Raw genomic sequence first — 19,636 nt, 5'->3', positions numbered from 1 at the left:
CTCAAGATAAAGGGCTTGGAGACTAGCCCGATGTCTAATAGTATTCTTTCCGCCTATTTGCTGGCCAGATTCAGCTACAGTGTGCCACTGCCCAGCCGTCAGCACACACCCTCGCACACTTATAAACCTCCCTTTGCCCAGACGGGGAGTGTGTCACAGTGAGGCTGAAGGAGAAAGGATGCAGCTCGTCTCCAGCCCGTCTCCCCTGCTGCTGCTCCTCCTCACCCAGGTGTCTGTGTGTTTTCCAGGGGCCAACCTCACCTCCAACCTGGACCGCATTAAGATCGTATTCACGCCCATGGTGTGCCGCAGGGTGTGCAGCGGCGGACGATGCTACAACAGCTGTGAGAAGGGAGACATGACCACGGTCTACAGCGAGAACCAGAACCAGCAGCAGCATAGGCAGCAGCCAAAGAACCCGGGCTACCGACTCTGTGAGTGTCAACCTCTGGCCTTCTGTTTATTATTAACTCTTATCTTTCTTGTCCACTTGTCATCCTTCATCTCCCCCTCATCTCTTCCCTTGCTTACTTTCTGATTCTCACACACTTCCCCTGTGCCTCCATCCTACTTTCTCATTCCTTTTTTTATGGGGTGAGCTTGACAAAATGGGTTCCCAGTGGCATGCTGCTTGTTGTGAATACCAGCCTCAAAGAGGAGGTAGAGTGGTGGAGTTTAAAGCTAAGAGCTACGCTACAAACTCTCACTGTCAAAGAGAAAGAGAGACAGGCAAAGCAGGAGTGATGGGGGTGCGCCAGATTTTAAGTGGGCTCTGTAATAGGGGGTTAATCTCCCCCTCGCACACACACGTGGAGCTGGTGGTCCCACGCTCCCAACACTTAGCCTCATCTCTTTGCGGTTTACACCTCGCGGTTGGCCCCGCCGTTAACCATTTGACATGCCCCCTGGGAGAGCAGGAACGAATGAAAGAGGAGAAGGAGAGAAAGAAAGAGAGAAAGAGTAGCAGCATGAACAGGATTTTATAGGGATTACAATAAACCTTCCATTTATCCTGGGGGCTTTGCTCCGAATTCACACAGGAGTGTCCATGGGAAGGGAAGGGGTGGTCAATGCCAAGGGTAGGGTCATACCCCGGCATGTTTCTTAGTTTTCTCATCAGTTTTAGGGACCAGCTGAGGCTCAGACTAATTACTACTTGGGGATTAGAGCTGCTCATACCACACACATACACATACGAGTCCTTAGGGTCACAGCTCAAATAAATACAAGGGACACAAACATGTAACCTTCACTTAAGTGCACTCGGCTCTTTGGGGAGGACCTAGCTCGCTTATGAATATATGAACAGGTTGTTGTTGCAGATGTATGTGCCCATTAATGGGGTTTTGGAACATGGCGTAGATATTCCAAACACTTCAGCGTCCTGGCAGAGGCCTTCCCCTAAGATTACATTCCTGGCACCTCCACGTCTTCCTGGGCAGCGGGTTTGTTTTTATGCCCCTTTTTCATTCTCTAGTAATCTCCTTTCATTATGCAAACGCGTAGGTTAAAGTGTGTGTTAAAAAGTGATTGATTTTCCATAAAACGTGCATCCTGTTATTGCTTGGGTGTGCGTGTTCGTCAAGGAATTTCAAGTGGACAGCAAACAGTTATCTCATGCTGTTGTTATGTTCCCTACGCGGCGCTGTAAACTCTGTCTTGATACACTTACTTTAAAGCCTGATATTAGATTGAGTAGAAGACTGTTTATTGAGTGAGAAGTGTGTGTGTGTTTGTTTCTTTCCTTGTTCATGGCCATTTCTACTGATCATAATTCCATTGTTGAGGTTTACTAAAATAGATTTATACTGTGCAATTTTCCAAACTCACATTGGTTTCTCATACAGCATCTCTGTATAGTATGTGTATTCACCGGTATTCACTCTCTGTCCTAAACGGCTTGTTGGAGCTCCTGCCCCCCCCCCCCTCCCTGTGAGCCCAGTGTGCTCTGATTGGTCGCGAAGCTGAGAGGCTCGCAGCTGCAACGGAGCAGACAGGCTTCTGTGTCAGCGATACAGGAGAACAAGCTAAACTCATCCTGAGCACACACAAACACTCGCAGCCGAAGTAAAAACAATAAGTGTGGCTTGATATTGAGTAAAAGTTTTATAACGCTGTGAGAATGGGTCCGCGGAGAGCATTTCTCCGCGATCCCAACGTAGTAGCCCAAAAAACGTTTACCCATTTAAACAGTCGTGGACTCGTGGTAGATACCTTGTTTGTTTTAAACATCATAAATACACAAACAACAATGAATACTTACAGGTTGTGTACCCGAATCTCCCGCTGGTCCAAACAAAGTAGGAACAGCATCGTTCTTCAGTGCCCTACGCTGTACATATCCGTCATGAATCGCTGAAAGGTTTGGGAAGCTTTGTTTCGTGAAAGGCTGGCAGAGGGTGTGGCCATAGCTCTGGGCGTGGCTACTGGGTATCCCTACGTCACGATACCCAGGAAGAAAACATTGGAAAATGAGAAATCTCCAACGAGGCGTTTTGGGGAGGTATTTTCTGTGTTAGAGTTTTACTCGCTACAGGGTGTACTTTGAGGGTTTTTGACTCTGCAGACCGTTTACATGCATAAAAACCTTCATAACACACAAGGGGACGGGTAATAACCGGAAAAGCATGACATGGGACCTTTAAAGGTGTTTAAATGGAGAGACAAAAAGATAGACAGACAGACTGTGCACAGTAGACAGTAGGTTGTTGTCTAAGAATAGCTTCTGCCCCTGCCTGATACAGACCAGGGTAGACCTGCATCCCACATTGAGAGGATTTAATATCGTCATCGAGCTGATAATTTAGCCAGCATGTCTAATCACTGGAGGCCTTCCTGTTGACAACAATGCTGGACCTCTCTGTTTCTGTCTGTCTTTCCACATCTTCTTTCTCCCATTGCTTATTCCTTTTCTCTGTCTGTCTCTTCTTTGTTGTCTAATTTCTGTTTTCAATCTATTCACATTCTCCTCTTCTAACCCCCTTCATCCCCTGTCTGTTAATATTCTATTTTTACTCCATTCCTCCCTGTCTTCCTCGACCAGTCTCCCTGTTTTTAATGCCATGTGACAGAGGGCTCATTCCTTGTCTGTCTCGATGAGGCAGAGAAGATACAGCTCGCAGCATGTTTCCATCACTAGCGGCCTCTTTCATCTCATAGCGCAGTATGTTGGCCATCCCGATCTCCAGCTGTCTGGTAGAGCAGTCCTCATATTTGCGGTGCGCGGTGCTGCTAGGGTGTAAAAGTGCAGCTCTTCACTTTTTCATCCTTTATGATGAACATTTTTGTTTCTTATTCGTCACGGTTTGAGAGATTTTTTCTTTGATGTTTTGAGTTAGAAGAGGTCAAGTCAGGGCCAATCTGTGGACGGGAGCATTCCCAGGTATGTGGGTGCTGGGCTGGCACCCATCCAATATGCCAAAAGATAAGGCCGGTGAAAGGGCTGTGAAAGCAATATTGTCAAACAGCATCTGGCCAGTGCCGGCCTTTCCTCTCTTTCTCGTCCCATGATGATTTGAAAACTACATAGCAAACTGTACACTTCAGTTCTGAACATGTTTTTGGATTCAATCAACTTATATGGTGATGAGCCAGTTACCTGCCTTTGAGATTTTGTCCAAGATTTGACAGTTTTATAGGCAATTTGCGTGGTTTTTCCTCTGCCAGATAAGTGTTCCATACAGGTATTCACGCACTTGTTATTTTCTTAGATTAACTGCTGGATGATTCATCACTCATCACCACGCACAGGAGTATGTGATCACTTAAAGTGAGGTATAACATGCCAATGAAGGAGGTGCAGCATGAGAGCTAGTTCCATGGTTCTGCACTCAAAAGCAAAGTTGAAATGTGTGTCTGCTGTAAAGAACAGGCAATGCTAACAAAAAAAACCGTTCCAAATAAAGTCTAGGCACATGCCCTTTCTATAAGGACTTCCCTTTTCTGCTTCTTATTACCGCATCCTTCTAACGAGGATGCATACATCTGTGTAATTGAAAGTCTCATGTTGTGTACGCTAACAAATCTTTCACTTCTAAAAACCTCTTCCTCTTTTGCTCTGTTCCTCTTTGCAGTCTTCTGTCAGATTCCCTGTCTAAATGGAGGCCGATGCATTGGCAGGGACATGTGCTGGTGTCCATCAAACTCAACGGGGAAGTTTTGCCACCTGCCAGTCCCACCTCCTGCCAGACCCATCCCTAACAAGGAAGCAAGCCACCATGGACCCAAAACTCCCTCCCGCTCCATGTACACTTTACCGCTGTCCAATCAGCAAGGTAATGCTCCAGCACTGTAGCCAATCAGATGGCAGACCTTGGCTTCCCACTGACTTCTTCTAAGGTGCTGTTTACACGAGAACGCAAACGGTTGTATCCGCTACTTTTCTCTTTCGTATTGCCCGTTCGTTCACATGAGGCCGTGACAGAAACGCGGAATCGGACCCCGCAAACGATAACGTGTCCCAAGGTGGATAGATTTGCAAACTCAACGCTCTGGGGTGCAAACGGCTCCGTGTGTACGCCTCTATACGATCATTTCCTGATAACGATGAAGCCATAGCCCCACCTCTGCTGCTCACTGCTGAAGCATGGTCAGTAGCTACTGTCAGTAGCTACTGACCATGCTACAGCTACTGACCATGCTACTGACCATGCTACAGATGTTAGTGCAAAATCTACAGCTCGACCATGCTACAGATGTTAGTGAAAAATGTACAGCTCCTCTACCACAACCATCAGCAACAAGTGGACATGGAGAATGACATGAACTACATGTTGCTAAATCCACCGCGGGGCATAAACAGAAGGTCAACCATGCTCGGGGGACTTCTTCGCTGCTTTGGTGTATTTTGTGGCGAAAGTACAGCGCCACTTACAGGCCCGGCATATGTACTACAGCGTCTCCAGCGCTCCCGAGCGGTCTCGTGTGAATGGAAGACTTTTTTGATATCGTATTCGGTTTGTGTGCGTTTGCGTTTGCAAATGGGGTCTAAGTAAACAGTTTCAAAGAAAACATTTTTTTTTAAAACATATTTTTCCTCTATTTATTAATCTAGATTGTTTTGGTGTGATTGAGTGTTGGAGATATTGGCTGTAGAGGTCTGCCTTTTCTCCAATATAATTGAACTAGATGGCACTCTGCTTTTGGTGCTCAAAGTGCCAAGAATATGTTTGAAAGAGTCAGTCAGTGTCAATATATTTGTTCTCAGTACTGTTCTGTTGACACCCCACTGGCATTTGTTTTTGGATTGTACAAATTAAGGAAAGGAAAAATAAGTTCTCTGACTGTCAGTTAATTTGTCTCATGTCGATTTAATCTCAAATCATGTTGCATAAGTGTCTGCAACTATCCTTCTCTTGGAGGGTGGTTTATGCTCTAACAAAGGAGGGCTAACTAAGGCATGGTGCCTTAGTTGGTGCTAGCTTGTCCCAATGTGGATTATCTGATCTCAGCACTGTCTGAATACAAATATTTATTCCACTAATTACAACAGTTCGAATTAAATGAATGTAATTCTTAGCTTGATTTTTCTAATGCTGGTGTGACAGGTGCCTTTATTCTTTGCCAATCGCTTCATTATCACAGTTGTACTGTATTGCTCTGCCTTTGCTGGCCAGGAGTGAAGGTCACACTCTATTTTGAGCAGAATGAGTAATACATGACTAATGTGGAAGTCCTCAAACTGTTCGCACAATGATGCTTTTATAAAAAAATTGGTTATTAGAAACAGAGGAAGGCCACATGATGAAGATTAAATGCGAGAGATTTACTAATTTCCATTTTTGCTGATATCCATTTTGAATTTCCTCCCTTTGTCTCACTCCGTGTATCGCTCTGTCTAACAAGAACCAGAAGCAGAAGCTATGATTTACATAATTTAAATTACACTCAGAAATATTCCATCCTCTGTTTTGAATACAATGAAATAATCATAACTAAATGCCATAAGTCCAATGGCTGTATTGTCTTGTCACGACAAATCAATGATTCCTCCTGTCAGTATATTCACTCAGTTTCATCTCCAGGACACTTGATAAGGTCAAATGATTCTCCTTGGACTCTCCTTGCCATCTGTCTGTGCAACTATGATCAGGGCCGGACTGGGACAATAAGTCAGGCCGGGAATTATACACCCAGCCAGGCCACTACCAGTTTTTTGTGCCATTTTGATTTATTTGTCAATATTTACAGCGTTGCTGCCCTAAGTGATATCCCTCTAGTTTAAATCTAGAGGGCCAGCCCCAATATTTTAATTGGGGCTGGACCTCAAATCCTATAGGGGGGTCCGGGGGCATGCTCCCCCGGTAAGATTTGTTTTAAATGTTGGACTTAAATGCATCAATCTGGTGCACTTTGAGGGGGAAATAAAGAGACTACACCCATATGAAACAGAACTATATACATTTAAATAATCATAAAATCATAAGTACATAACCAATAACATACCATATCCAATATGAAAAAACATTGAAACTTGTATATTTATTTGTTTTTGGTTCATTTATGTGTGAGTGTGTCCAGGCTCCTGAATCAGCCTCTCCTGTCTCCCTCCTCTCCCTCCTCTTCCCCTGCTCCTCTTTGAGGCAGCAGCAAAGACTAGTTTTGGCTCTCAACAAGTTTTAAAAGTGTATCTTACCTTTTTTCACCTAGTTAACATTTTATTTGTATTATTCATGCATATTTTACTAATCACTTCCCCCTCAAATGGAAATATGTGTTTACATAAATGGTGACCAAACCGTTTGAGACCCACTGAGATAACTTAGACTAAGTTAACTATCTAAACACTTAGGGATCCTTTACCTCACCTGAGCTGTAGTTATCAGTCTCTCAGTCTGACAGCAGAGGACTCTTCGCCCAGCTTGTTGTTGAAACAGCTCCTTATATCCGTTAGCGCAGCTAGCTAGCACCAGATGCTAACAACAACAATACACGTAACCGGTGCGCGCGCTTTCTCTCACCCGCTTTCTCTCACCCGCTTTCTCTCTCTCTCTCTCTCGCTCGCTCGCGCCACACATACACACACACACACACCCTCCCGAGCTTGAATGACACTTGTATGATCTGTATGAAAGTGGCCATGTCGGCAGGCCACATCATGTAGACAGCCAGTCACCCTCTGTGAGGCAGACGGCAGAGTCAGACCCACATTTGCGCAGCGTTGCGTTCACAATACATAGGCCTACGTATAAAAAAAATCCTCAGGCCAGCAGGCCACTTAACAGGCCTGGCCATCGGGAAACCTCCCGGTCCTCCCGATGGCCAGTCCGGGCCTGACTATGATTCATGAGGGTGGCTTAGGGTTCTGGGAAAAAACCCTGGCACTCCCTGAAGATAGATGTTTCCCTCCGTCAGAAGGACAAAAGAGCTCATTCTCCACATTGCGACATCCCTACAGCTCCTCAACAAATCTGTTTTTGGTCATTCTTATTTGATTAAACCAAAAAATACAAAGCTCGATGTATTTGTTGTTTTGTCATACTGTATGTAGTGTCTTCGTTGCCGGGAATTCCCCATGTTGATCTCATAAATTGATGATGAAGTGAGTGTTGAAGAAGTGTTCGCTGATAGCTTGCAAACTGCAGTATGTCTATACAGCTTTTATCCCTTGGCTGAGGATACTTTCACTAACAATATCCAAAATGTGAAACTATAAACTATCTTGTATAAACTGTGGTTCTTTCCATTCCTCTAGTGTCCCTCCACCCATCCTTGGTGAACGTCCACATTCAGCACCCTGCAGACTCCGAAGTCCATATCCACCAAGTAGCTCGGGTGCAGCCTGGGCAGAGACCGGCCCTCAGCGATGGGGCTCACTCTGTGCAGCAGCGCTCCCAGCCTGGGAATGGACATGAACACACCAGTGAGCATAACATCAGGCATCCACAAACCAGTGGGAATGGGCATGGCCACGCCAGACAGCACAACAATCAGAATGGACCAGTTGGAAGATGCTTTCAGGAAACAGTCGATGGACAGGTACTGTGTTAAGTCATTAAAGCATACTATTAGCACTGCTACCACTCATCAATCTAAGTTACCTTGTGTATTCGAGCCTATTAAAGGTCCCCAATTATACTGTTTTTCATCAATATATTATAGGTCTCAGATATATACAAAACATGTCTCTGAAGTGTTTGGCTCGATATACGAAACAGATCATGATTGTAGCATCCCATAATCTCCTCTGTTTCAGCCCTGTTCCAAAAGTGCTGATTCTCTGTCTTTTACTTTAGATGAAAATAAGGAACCACTCCCCACACCCCTCTGAGAGATATTTGGTTAAAAAAACCACAATGGTGCTCTAAGAGGAGATTCAGGTGATAAGGTGGGGGGGGGGGGGGTAGTGAATATTTTTCCAGAATCTCTTAATGCAGAGGGGACACATGTTTATGTATAAAAGACAGGAAAAAGTGGATTTTGCACAATAGATGACCTTTAAAGCATACTATTAGCACTGCTAACACTCATCAATGTAAGTTACCTTGTGTATTCGAGCCAATTAAAGGTGAGTAATAGTGTTTTACCACAGGTACCATTACGTTATTGTTCCATCCCAGTGCCTGATTGCTGCTGTCTCAAACAGAAAGTGTGCCTGTGGCTCTGATTTATGTCATGTCTAGGATTTACCATCTCGGACCACTTTTGTCATCCATGTTCCACCAGTTCCCAAGCATGTAACAAGTTTGGATGCCTTCAGATACATCAAATACTAGATCCTCTCTGTCAGTTCTTACCTTTCATAATAAAAGCCCTAAACATATGATATCTGTAGAGGTTTTCAGTTGCCTGTTGTTTATTTGTCATGACCCCGATGGCCTTTGGCCTGTTGGTTTGCAGTTGCAACAACCCATGGGTTGTAGAGTTGGTTTGGCAGCATTATTCCTTGAACAATTTTGTTTGTGCTGATCAGTAGCTCTCATTTGATCTACTACTAGATCATAGAGAGTTTGAAATTAAACCCTCCAGACAGTTACAATGATTTTTCAGATCCCCAATAGAACTGCCTCTGAGAGACAGCATGCCAAAGCTTTATCTGGTATGTGTACCTCTGCTCCTGCGAGGATGCCAGGTTGGTGTTCTCCAGAAGAATGTCCTCTCTGTTGCATTTTTAGTTTCATAAGTCTCCATTGGCCAACAATTCAATAAGTAAAATCTGATAGCAATCTCTCTTCACAATGAACCATGTGCCTTAACAAGTCATGCCAGGATGGTCCTAGTTCTTCTTGAGACACAGCACTTATGTCCTTTTCCAACTAACTAATCTCAGATGTCTCTGGTTCACTTTGTCCTTGCAGATAGGTATTCACGCAAATGCTGCCCAGCCAACACACTTGAACACAAACAAGCGTGCATGCACAAACATGTAACACCCATTCTTAGATTTCATTTCTTAGATTGAATTTGTTAGATTTAACGCAGATGTGTGTTTATTGCAGTGTGGCAAGCCTCTGCCAGGCCTTACCAAACAGGATGATTGCTGTGGAAGTGTGGGCACCTCCTGGGGTCTCAACATGTGCCAAAAGTGTCCAGCAAAACCTGGTAAGCCTTCATGACTAATTACATTAATCTGAGTAGATTTTTGTTCTCTCCTTCCCCGTTGCATACTCCAAACTAATCTATTTCTGAATTGGTCTGGTTCTGCTGGTATTATTTTCTGTTGTGCCTCTGGTATGTTGATCTCTTGGTATTTGTGTGCTTTTATCCACATTCAAAACAACAACAACACGCAGCTGGGCTCCACTTTCATAGTTCTGTATAAAAGGGTATTTAGTCAGCGATGCCTCTTATATTCCCCAGCAGCTTGATGAATTTTTACAGCATTTATCCCAGCCCTAAACAACTCTTACGGCTGATGGGGATTAGCATAGCAGTCTTCATTAGAATCCTAAACACCTATGAGGCGGCTGTGTGAACGCACCCAGTTGTAAGAATGAAGCTGGGTTGGTTTCCATAAAAATAAAACCTGGAAGTAAATGAAAACACATTGAGCATTAAGATGAGAGCCTGGCAGGAGTGCCACCCACTCTGCGGGACACATCGCGCCAACGCAGCCTTCACAGAGGAAATGAACCGCCGCAGTTCAGCTGCTTCCCAACCAGAGCTGCGGTAGGTTTGAGAAACAGCAGCAGGGAGGTAGCACGCCAGCAGGCAGGGTGGGTGGTGACACCATTCACTGTAGATGGAGACTCTGACAGCTATGGGTGTTATTTTGAGGGCGTGGTTATTTTTCTGTGCTGGTGTAGGACTTATATTGGGGCCTCCTGGTAAGCAGCTTCCGTGGCAAGTGGGGACATTTCCCAGCACCAATACTTTCAATCGTATTACAACCATGCCCACAGATGTCAGTTAGCTGTCAAAGTCTTGTACCCTGTTTAATGTCTGACCAGACCTTAATCAGAAGCAGACATCATCCCTCTCCATCTCCTCCATCTATCATCGATGCCGATCCGTTCTTTTCTCTCCCGCTCTCTATCTCCCTCGGCAGGACAGATTCCTAAAGTCTCCGGCACGATCTCTTTTGGCTCCCAGATGTTTTCCTCTGCTCCCTCCTTTGAAGTGTGAGGGGAGAAACAAAGTGAAGACCCCATTCCCTCATTTTTGTAGTTGTTTTGGGGGGCAGCATACTGTTAAGCCAGGGGTCCCGGGTCACACGCAGGCAGGGAGGAAAGGATAGAGAGAATGAAAGAGAGGGAAAATGAAGTCATTTAGTCCCAGAAGTCTTAGAGGGAGCTCTAATAAGAGAAATGCTTTGAATTCCTCTCGAGTGTTATTGTTCTGAGTTTAGACCCTTGGCTAGATGTTTCAGCTGCATTCCACTCTTACTGGCCGAGATGTATGTTTTCTGACGTGTTTGACAGAAATTATATATAACCTGGAGAAAACAGCCCCTGAAAAACGAGGCTGTCCATTTATATTTCATAGTGAATGGGTGAGTTGTGGACTTGCAGTGTGGAGAAAAGTAGTATGGCTTTAAAAAGGTCTCTTGTGTCTCCTGTTAAGTATGTGACAATGATGTCATGAAAGCCCAGTTTGTATTTAGGGCTGTAATGCTACCATTGGTCAGTTTACAGCAGGTTGCAAACTGCCCTGAGATGATGCATTGCTACTTTATATTCTTTATTGCATTTATAGCTGATGCCAACATGACCACACTTTGATGGCATCAGTTCTGTTTAAAGTCTATGCTTCCTAGAATTACTTTATTATATGCCCATTCTGCCTGCTCATCACTGACTGGAATCATATTGATTAATAATCAGCAAAGTGCTTAACAAAAGACACACGATGTATTGCTGTTGCAGAGGTCTTTGGATGTTAGCACAACTGACAACATTATATAGGTCTGGGTATTATTTATTAAGATACACCAAGGACACTATGTCACTGCTGTGGCAATATGGGATTGGTGTGTGTGTGTGTGTGTGTGTGTGTGTGTGTGGGTGTGTGTGTGTGTGTGGTGTGTGTGTGTGGTGTGGTGTGTGGTGTGTGTGTGGTGTGTGTGTGTGTGTGTGTGGTGTGTGTGTGTGTGTGTGTGTGGTGTGTGTGTGTGTGTGTGTGTGTGTGTGTGTGTGTGTGTGTGTGTGTGTGTGTGTGTTTTTGAGGGCTGATGTTATGGAGACACGAATGCCAATGTGTCCCATCTCAGCGGGAGCCCAAGCTTTCAGGAGCCAGAGCTTTTAAAAGTTGCATGCTGAGGATTCCTGTGTCATAATGAGATCCAGATCAACCAGAAGAGGCTGCAGTCCCTCTGGTTCTGATGAAGAGGAGGCTTAAAAAAACAAAACAGCTCTACACTTTTCAAGAGCTGCAAACCATTAGGCGACTAATAAATTCATCAATCGTCAGAAAATTAATCGCCAAATAATCTGAAAATCTAGAAAACATGTTGGGATGGGATCTCATAGCAACATGGTTTGGATTGTCTAGGTTGTAATTTTATTATGCTGTTTATTCTTTAAGACATCCGGCCTTGGTGCTCTCTCAGCTCTCTCTTTTTCCATTATTTCCCCAATTGGGATTTCTTTTTGGGATTTATCTAGACTCCAATGACAGATGAATGATGCATGTGTAATATGTGATATTGGGCTATAAGAATATTTGATTGATTACTACCAGCCTTGACTGCAAATGTGGGCATTAGTTGTGGGGGCCAAAAGCCTTAGTTCTGGGAACTGTGCTCTTTCCCCCCACCCATATTCGAAAGCAGTCATAATTTGGATCATAACTAGATATCTGTAAAGTGTTGTCATGCCAAATCGGGCCAATGGAGTAAAGTGTGCTGGAGGGGGACAGTAGTCACTTGGCCCCCTTTGCCCGGGACCACGCTCATTTTGAGCTTGATTTACAGAGTAATCAAATCTAGGGTTGTCATTTCTGATCATGAATGAGATGCTCCAAACTTTCCTCAAGTATAAAAGCTAACCAGTGACATCTTAAGTCAAATGAGGATGAACAATTGGTTGCACAGGTCCCATGAGACCTGAGAGAAACTATAGGTTACTTACGTAACCCCAGTTCTCAGAGTAACATGAAGTGAGATGTCTCACTATGGGATGCGCCTCATCGCGGAGCAAACAGAAGCATCAATCTCATTACGCCAATCCTGATTGGCTGGTGATCTTGACGTCAGCGTCAGGGAATTCACCCCCTATAAGTAGCTTGCGCCACGACGCATGCGTCATTCAAAATAAGCACCTCTTCTCGCTTCACCATAGCAAGGAGGGCCGTCTGGTGAGACATCTCACTTCATGTTACTCTGAGAACTGGGGTTACGTAAGTAACCGATAGTTCTCAATCATAACACTCCGTTCGATGTCTCACTATGGGAAATTGTAGCTCCCGTATTGTCAGACGAGCTTATCTCGAAAATCACCAAACCAACCAGAACTTAACAGGTAGAGCTCTGACTCAACCAGGTGCCCAGCACTGCTTGAGTCACACTGGGAGCAGAACGTCCAGCCTGTTAAGAGGCGGACAAAAGTGAGCGGCGAGGACCAGCTCGCCGCTGCACCAATGTCTTGGATGGGAGACATCCTGGACAGAGCCCAGGATGCAGTCAGACCCTGAGTCGAAAGAGCTCGCGGACCTGAGGGTGCCTGCGAACTCTGACTCGTATGAGCCCCAAAGCAATTGCTTCCACAAACCAGTGGGAGAGCCGTTGCTTAGTAACAGGCTTGCCCTTATAAGGGTTAGCCCAGGACACAAGGGGTTGGTCATTATGACGAAGCACCCTTGATCTGTCCCTGTACGTGCGTAAAGCACGGGCTGGACACGGCAAATCCGGCCGCTGTTCCCCGGAGGAATACAGTGGCGGGGAGGATGCCTCAATGTCAAATGTGGTACCTGAACCAACCGCCTTAAGATAAAGGCAGGGTTGGGCTTCAACCACACTCTGTTTGCCCTGGGGCGAACTGAGTGCATGAAGACTTTACAGATAGTGCATGAGTGCCACTGGCTCGCTTGGTAGCTGCCAGGGTCAGCTTCATATCACACTGTATTCAGATTGTACCACTCACGGGCCAGGCCCATAGAGCCAAGCGCTCTGGGTCTGGGTGAAAGATCGCCCCCCCCCGCTTGGGACAGTATGTCCCTGCGTAGTGGGAGCTGCCATGGCTGCCCGCACAGCAGCTGATATATCTCCGCTAGCCAGTACATAGCTGGCCAGTGCGGAGCTATCAGGATAAGTGTGTGGCGTTGCTCTCTCACTCTGGCCAGAGTTGGGGGTATCAGAGCCAGGGGTGGGAACGCGTACAGAAGGCCCGAGGGCCAATCGTGCGCGAGTGCATCCACGCCTAACGGTGCATTTAGATCGCGCATCGAAAAGAACAGCTGACACTGAGCGTTGTCTTTCGATGCGAACAGATCCACCGCGGCTCTGCCGTAACGCACCCACAGCTGGCTCACAATCCTTGGATGTAGAGTCCAGTCTGCATAAAGTGGTATACCTCTGGACAGTAGATCTGCCCCGAGGTTCATCACTCCCGGTACGTGCATCGCTCTCAGAGAGAGGAGACATCTACCGCTCCATAGGATCAGTTTGCGCGCCAGTGTGTGTAACTGGAGAGAACGCAAACCCCCGTGGCGGTTAATATACAATATTGTGGTCGTATTGTCTGTCCTCACGAGGACGTGATGTCCCCTGAGGAAAGGCAGAAAGCGTTTTAGGGTGAGAAACACCGCTAAAAGCTCCAGGTAATTTATGTGCGCCCGCTGGAGGTCTCTGCTCCAGAGACCCCTCACCGGGCGACCTTCATAAATACCTCCCCAACCTGTCAGACATGCGTCCGTGGTGACCACTTTCCGTGAAAGGACAGCACCCATAGGCACACCTCGTACTAGAAAAGTCGGGTGCAGCCAGTGGCGCAGTGCCATTACGCATTTCACAGTAACCATAACTCTCCGCTGACGCCATGAGCCCCAGCAATCGCAGGCATGATCTGAAGAGAACATGTTTGCGCAGCTGGAAAAGAGTGAGACAAGCTCTGAAAGCTTTCACTCTTTCCGCTGACAAGCGAGCTGAAAAGGGCACCGAGTTCAGGTGTAAACCCAGGAAGAGTATAGTCTGCGCGGGGCACAACATGCTCTTCTCTGTGTTTATTATGAAACCCAGGTTGAGCAGGTGCTTTACGAGGACATTTGTCTGCGTAACAGCCTCCTGCTCCGACTGTGCGAGAAGCAGCCAGTCGTCCAGGTAGGTCGCCAGGCGAATACCCTGTTGTCTTAACGGGGCTATCGCGGCTTCCGTACATCGTACAAACACCCTTGGACTGAGAGACAGACCGAAGGGGAGTACTCTGTATTCATAACAGATCCCCTGAAATGCGAATCTCAGATATTTCCTGTGTGGGTAATATACTGGGATGTGAAAATACGCATCTTTCAGGTCGACTGATGTAAACCAGTCGTCTTGTCGCACGAGCCGCAGCAGAGATGTGTGAGTGAGCATTCTGAACTTATATCTTTTTAGATATTTGTTCAGAGCCCTCAAATCAAGTATTGGCCGAATTTCGTTCCCTCCCCGTTTGGGAACGAGGAAGTACTTGGAATAGAAGCCGCCCTGACTCTGCTCGGCGGGTACAATAGATATAGCCCTCTTTTCTAGGAGTGAGAGAATCTCTCTCTCCAGAATATGGGCTGACTCTCCTCGGGCCTGCGAATGCAGAATGCCCGAGAAGCGAGGGGGGGTGACGGTGACTTGGAGTCTGTAGCTCCGTGTAACTGTCTTGAGAAACCCAGGCAGATGTCGTGAGCATCTCCCGCTGTATGCTCCTTAGAGCCAGCTGAGATGTCACGTCTCTTCCCCTCTGAGTCTCTATTTGTTGTGTTATGGGGCCCTCCAGTGTCTGAGCACTGTGGTGCCCCATTTCGACAATCCCCACCGACACAGCGCATGCGCGTGGCGGTGGTGCCCTTACGGCTCCAGCCGGCACTGCGCATGCGCGTGACGGTGGTGCCTTCACAACCCCAGCCGGCACTGCGCATGCGCGTGACGGTGGTGCCTTTACAGCTCCAGCCGGCACTGCGCATGCACGTGACGGTGGTGCCTTTACAGCTCCAGCCGGCACTGCGCATGCGCGTGACGGTGTAGTGTTGGCGTGACTCTGTATAATTGTGCTGGCAGCCCCTCCCTCACTGTGAGTTTCACAGCGAATGGAATTCCACAGGCTGTTTGTCTTCCCATCTGTCATTGCTGGGCATCTTCCCTGACTGTGACTCTTCTGCAAGGCTCGGAGGATGGGAGGCTTCCCAGATCGGATGTCCCGAGGGCCAAAAGTTACCATCCTCACCATCACAGGAGCCTCGGCTTCCTCTAACTCTACCTCCCTGGGTCGTCAAGGTCATCATGACGTCACTGCCCTAACGCTGTCTTTGCCCTGCTTTCTATTCCACGTCTATCTGTGGGAGTCACCTGCTTGTTCCCCCGCCCCCTCCCTTATCTCTGTGTCTTTCTGTATTGAGGACACTATTATTCATGAGGTTTTGATACAAAAAAATGAGTTGAGGCACAGAAAAATCCGGCCTACAAAGCTCCACAGATCTTCCCACATGAACTCATTCCCTCCTAATCCCTATATATTCCCCAGACATGATATCTGACATTCATCGAGGGGCCAAAGCCTGCACTTATTACTTTTTATTAGGTCTGATCAAACATGAATACTTGTTAATGACCAACAAAACCCAGAGATGCATGACTTGAGCGAGTGAGAGAACAGATGTATTGGAACAAATCCACAGCGGCTTCTCCTGGTGATTATATAGAGACGTCACATTTCTTTGACATAGTTTGATTCATTGATGTTGACTTAGTGTTATCCCCTTCACAACTACAATGATGGAATCTATTAGCTGGGCAGCAGTGTGGCAAATCAGCACAGGGAAACCACCATAAGACATAAATCCTAGTTGGAGGCACATGGGTATGTAATCTGTGCTGCATTTCTTAATTGGATACAAGCTAAGTTAAGCACATTAATTGGGAATGTACTGTGGCATGCCTTCTTTTGGAGCTAGCCCAGGTGGTTAATATTCTGCAGTGAATGGGATATTATAGAGGAATGTGGGTCTGTTTTAAATGTGTGTTTGATGCGGGTTCCATTGCCAGCAGCATTTTGGAAAAGGACGTTAAGCTAAATTGTCAAACTAAGCAGGGGTGTAAAATGCGTTGTCTAGTGAATAGAAACAGTTAAAGTATGGTTTGAATAACATTTTTCTGTTGCTGAAAAATGAAATAATCTCCTAATCAAAGGCCTTTTGTTGCTTCACATGTGCCATATGGTAATACCAATATGATACGCACACAGTTTGGACTGTTAATGATGAGAAAATCATTCGTAGCTTGTACAGTGGTTTTGTTTCCATGTCTATATCAGCAGGAGGATGTTGATATTAGTCCCATGTGTCCTAACTGATTAGCTTTAGCTCCACTGGAAGGGCCTTGTAATTTACAGGGCATTATATTTGGCAAAAGTGGCACGTGCCAAGGAGAAATTGTGTTTTGAAAGCAAGCTCCAATCAAGCATTCGCTCCAAGGCCAAGAATAGATGGCTTTTCTCATTTTAGAGACTCATAAAGACCTGAAACCCTACTTAGTGATTAAAGAGCTTCGCTTGCTCCAGGTTTGTTCTCTTGGCGGCACAGGTCTGTCCCATGAGGGCATTTCAGTAGGTAGATTTCTGGAAAAGTTCCTGAGGAGGTCTTGACTTTGGTGTTGGTTGTTTTCCTATAGAATTGCCCACAATAGAGTGGAAAGGAAGACTTCTCCTGTTCACGTCCTGTGGATGGCATCAATCCCTTCTCGATCCTCCGTCTCCCAGGCGCTCTCAAGTTTTCCAGTCAGTTAAGGGGAGAAGTCCAACACTGAGGTTGCCTCCCAGGCAGGTCCCTGGGGAAGGTGGTGGAGGGCTCTGCGCCCTGTGATTGATGGACCAGACCTCTCAATCATTTTAGAAGAACAGCCCCAGGCCGGGTGGTCTGCGGGCTGATTGTACCAAATTAGCAATTAAAGATCTCTGTACGGCCGAGAAACCCATCTGAATATAAACTCTCTCCGTTCTCAGCCTCCTGCCTCCTTCTCTTTTTACTTTCTCTCTCATTTTGCATAAGCTGTGCTGGTCCTTTCATTTTAATACCCTCAGCAGGGCCCTGCATGGAGCAATGTTACTTTAATGTTTAAAAGAGGGATTTATTCCGATTAAATTTAGGACAGCACCATCTATCAAAAAGCTCAGAGGGATTTGAATTACACTTTCAGGTCAGGGAATTTGAGCAAATATTATTGAACAGTTGCCAGTGGAATTCACAACACCATTGAATGGAGACGGAAAATAAATTAGTAAGGGGTGACAAAGTCTTTTGTTGAACAGGGCTAAATGGATATACAACAATTGTAAGCTTCTATCTGTGGATAAAGACCAGTCTGGGTCTACAGTCGTGGTAACCAAGGGGGACACTAATGATGCGAAGCTTGAGATCACTGTTGCAGGCCACTGCCTACAATAACTGTAGAAACAAGCATGAGAACGTACACATAATTAAATCCTTACCTAATTCATATTTTTTTGTTATCAAAATTATATAGCCATGTTTTCTTAGATTTGTATTCCTGGTGTTCATTATCTTGTCTTTAGTTGAATGTCTAGAAGACATGGTACTGATTTGTTGGTACAGGAGTCTTAGAATCAGACACAACTACAGTAAATTATAACACTTTGCATTAAAATAATATAATAAATCAAACAGCAGGATTCTTTGTATCATGTATACATCACACAAAGGGCATCTAGTATTTACTCTGATTTTTAAACCACAACTACAATCGAATTCCCCTGAGGGAACAAAATAAAGATCTACTGAACTAAACTCATCATGACCGAAAGAACGAGATCGCGGATACAAGCGGCCGAGATGGGTTTTCTCCGCAGGGTGGCTGGTGTCTCCCTTAGGGATAAGGTGAGAAGTTCGGTCATCAGGGAGGGACTCGGAGTTGAGCCGCTCCTCCTTCGCGTCGAAAGGAGCCAGTTGAGGTGGTTCGGGCACCTAGTTAGGATGCCACCTGGGCGCCTCCCTAGGGAGGTGTTCCAGGCACGTCCAGCTGGGAAGAGACCAAGGGGTAGACCTAGGACCAGGTGGAGGGATTATATCTCTTCGCTGGCCTGGGAGCGCCTTGGGATCCCCCAGTCAGAGCTGGTTGATGTCGCCAGGGAAAATAAAGTTTGGGGCTCTCTGCTGGAACTGCTTCCCCCGCGACCCGACCACAGATAAGCGGGAGAAGATGGATGGATGGATGGATGAACTAAACTCAGATTACACACATTTTTAAATGCATGATGCAAATGAGGAAATATGAAGTAGAATCAGCCAAATTTGATCCCATGTGCAAATAAAGTTTTACGAAATATATAATGTAAACCTGTCAGGTATATGTGGAAACATGCCAACTTTTCATCACCTATAATTAGGTCTTAAAGACTTTTACAACATCTCAGTGTTTTCTCTCATACAGTTTTGAGGCAAGCAGAGTTTTGAAATGATCTACTTCTCATGTTCATGTTGAAGTTGTTACAGACTGCAGAGGTCCTCACCTCCCTGCTAATAAGCTTTATTGAGACACCCGGACCTCCCCCACTGGGCTTCCCTTGGCATATGCGCACTGCTGTCACTCAGGCCAGACTTTCACTGATCCCATCGCTGCAGGAGGGCGTGCCCACGTCCCTACCACGACAGCTCATTACTCTGAAAGGGGGATTATGAGGGTGCGGAGGAAGATGAGGAGGTGGGCAGACGGAACAGAGGCGTCACTTTGACACAGTTCCCCCCTTTTTCCCGTTGCCCCCTTCATGCTGACCCACTTCTGCTTTGACAACCCTCAGGTACATTGACCCTGCCTGGTCCACTAGGTCACAGCAGGACCAAAACATAACTCAGCTTCCAAGACAGCGTTCCCAAAGCCTCCATGTGGCACACATTCCAGTCGCTCCTGGGAAAATGTCACAAACTCATGACTGATTGCCGGGTTGTGCGTTGACGGTAGATGTTTACAGGATTGCTGTGTTGGTATCCCGTACCTATTAAAAGTGCTTTTTTATGGCCTCTGGGTTTGGAACCTCAACCCACATGGTACCTAAGTATTTCC

General features: G+C 46.0%; 1 protein-coding gene across 1 annotated transcript in view; it reads left to right on the top strand.

Moving 5' to 3' along the window:
• LOC117550076 (latent-transforming growth factor beta-binding protein 2) overlaps positions 1-19,636 on the top strand; it is a 94,229-nt gene that overhangs the window by 33,516 nt on the left and 41,077 nt on the right. The window contains exons 5-8 of the mRNA XM_034222374.1: positions 249-434; positions 4,074-4,274; positions 7,694-7,977; positions 9,438-9,540. Of these exons, the coding sequence (XP_034078265.1) occupies positions 249-434; positions 4,074-4,274; positions 7,694-7,977; positions 9,438-9,540 (774 nt within the window). The remainder of the gene's footprint in view (positions 1-248; positions 435-4,073; positions 4,275-7,693; positions 7,978-9,437; positions 9,541-19,636) is intronic.

This window comes from Gymnodraco acuticeps, unplaced genomic scaffold, assembly GCF_902827175.1.
Source record: "Gymnodraco acuticeps unplaced genomic scaffold, fGymAcu1.1, whole genome shotgun sequence".
NCBI lineage: Eukaryota > Metazoa > Chordata > Actinopteri > Perciformes > Bathydraconidae > Gymnodraco > Gymnodraco acuticeps.
Note: the sequence above shows the minus strand (reverse complement) of the source record. Positions and strands in the feature narration are given on the sequence as shown.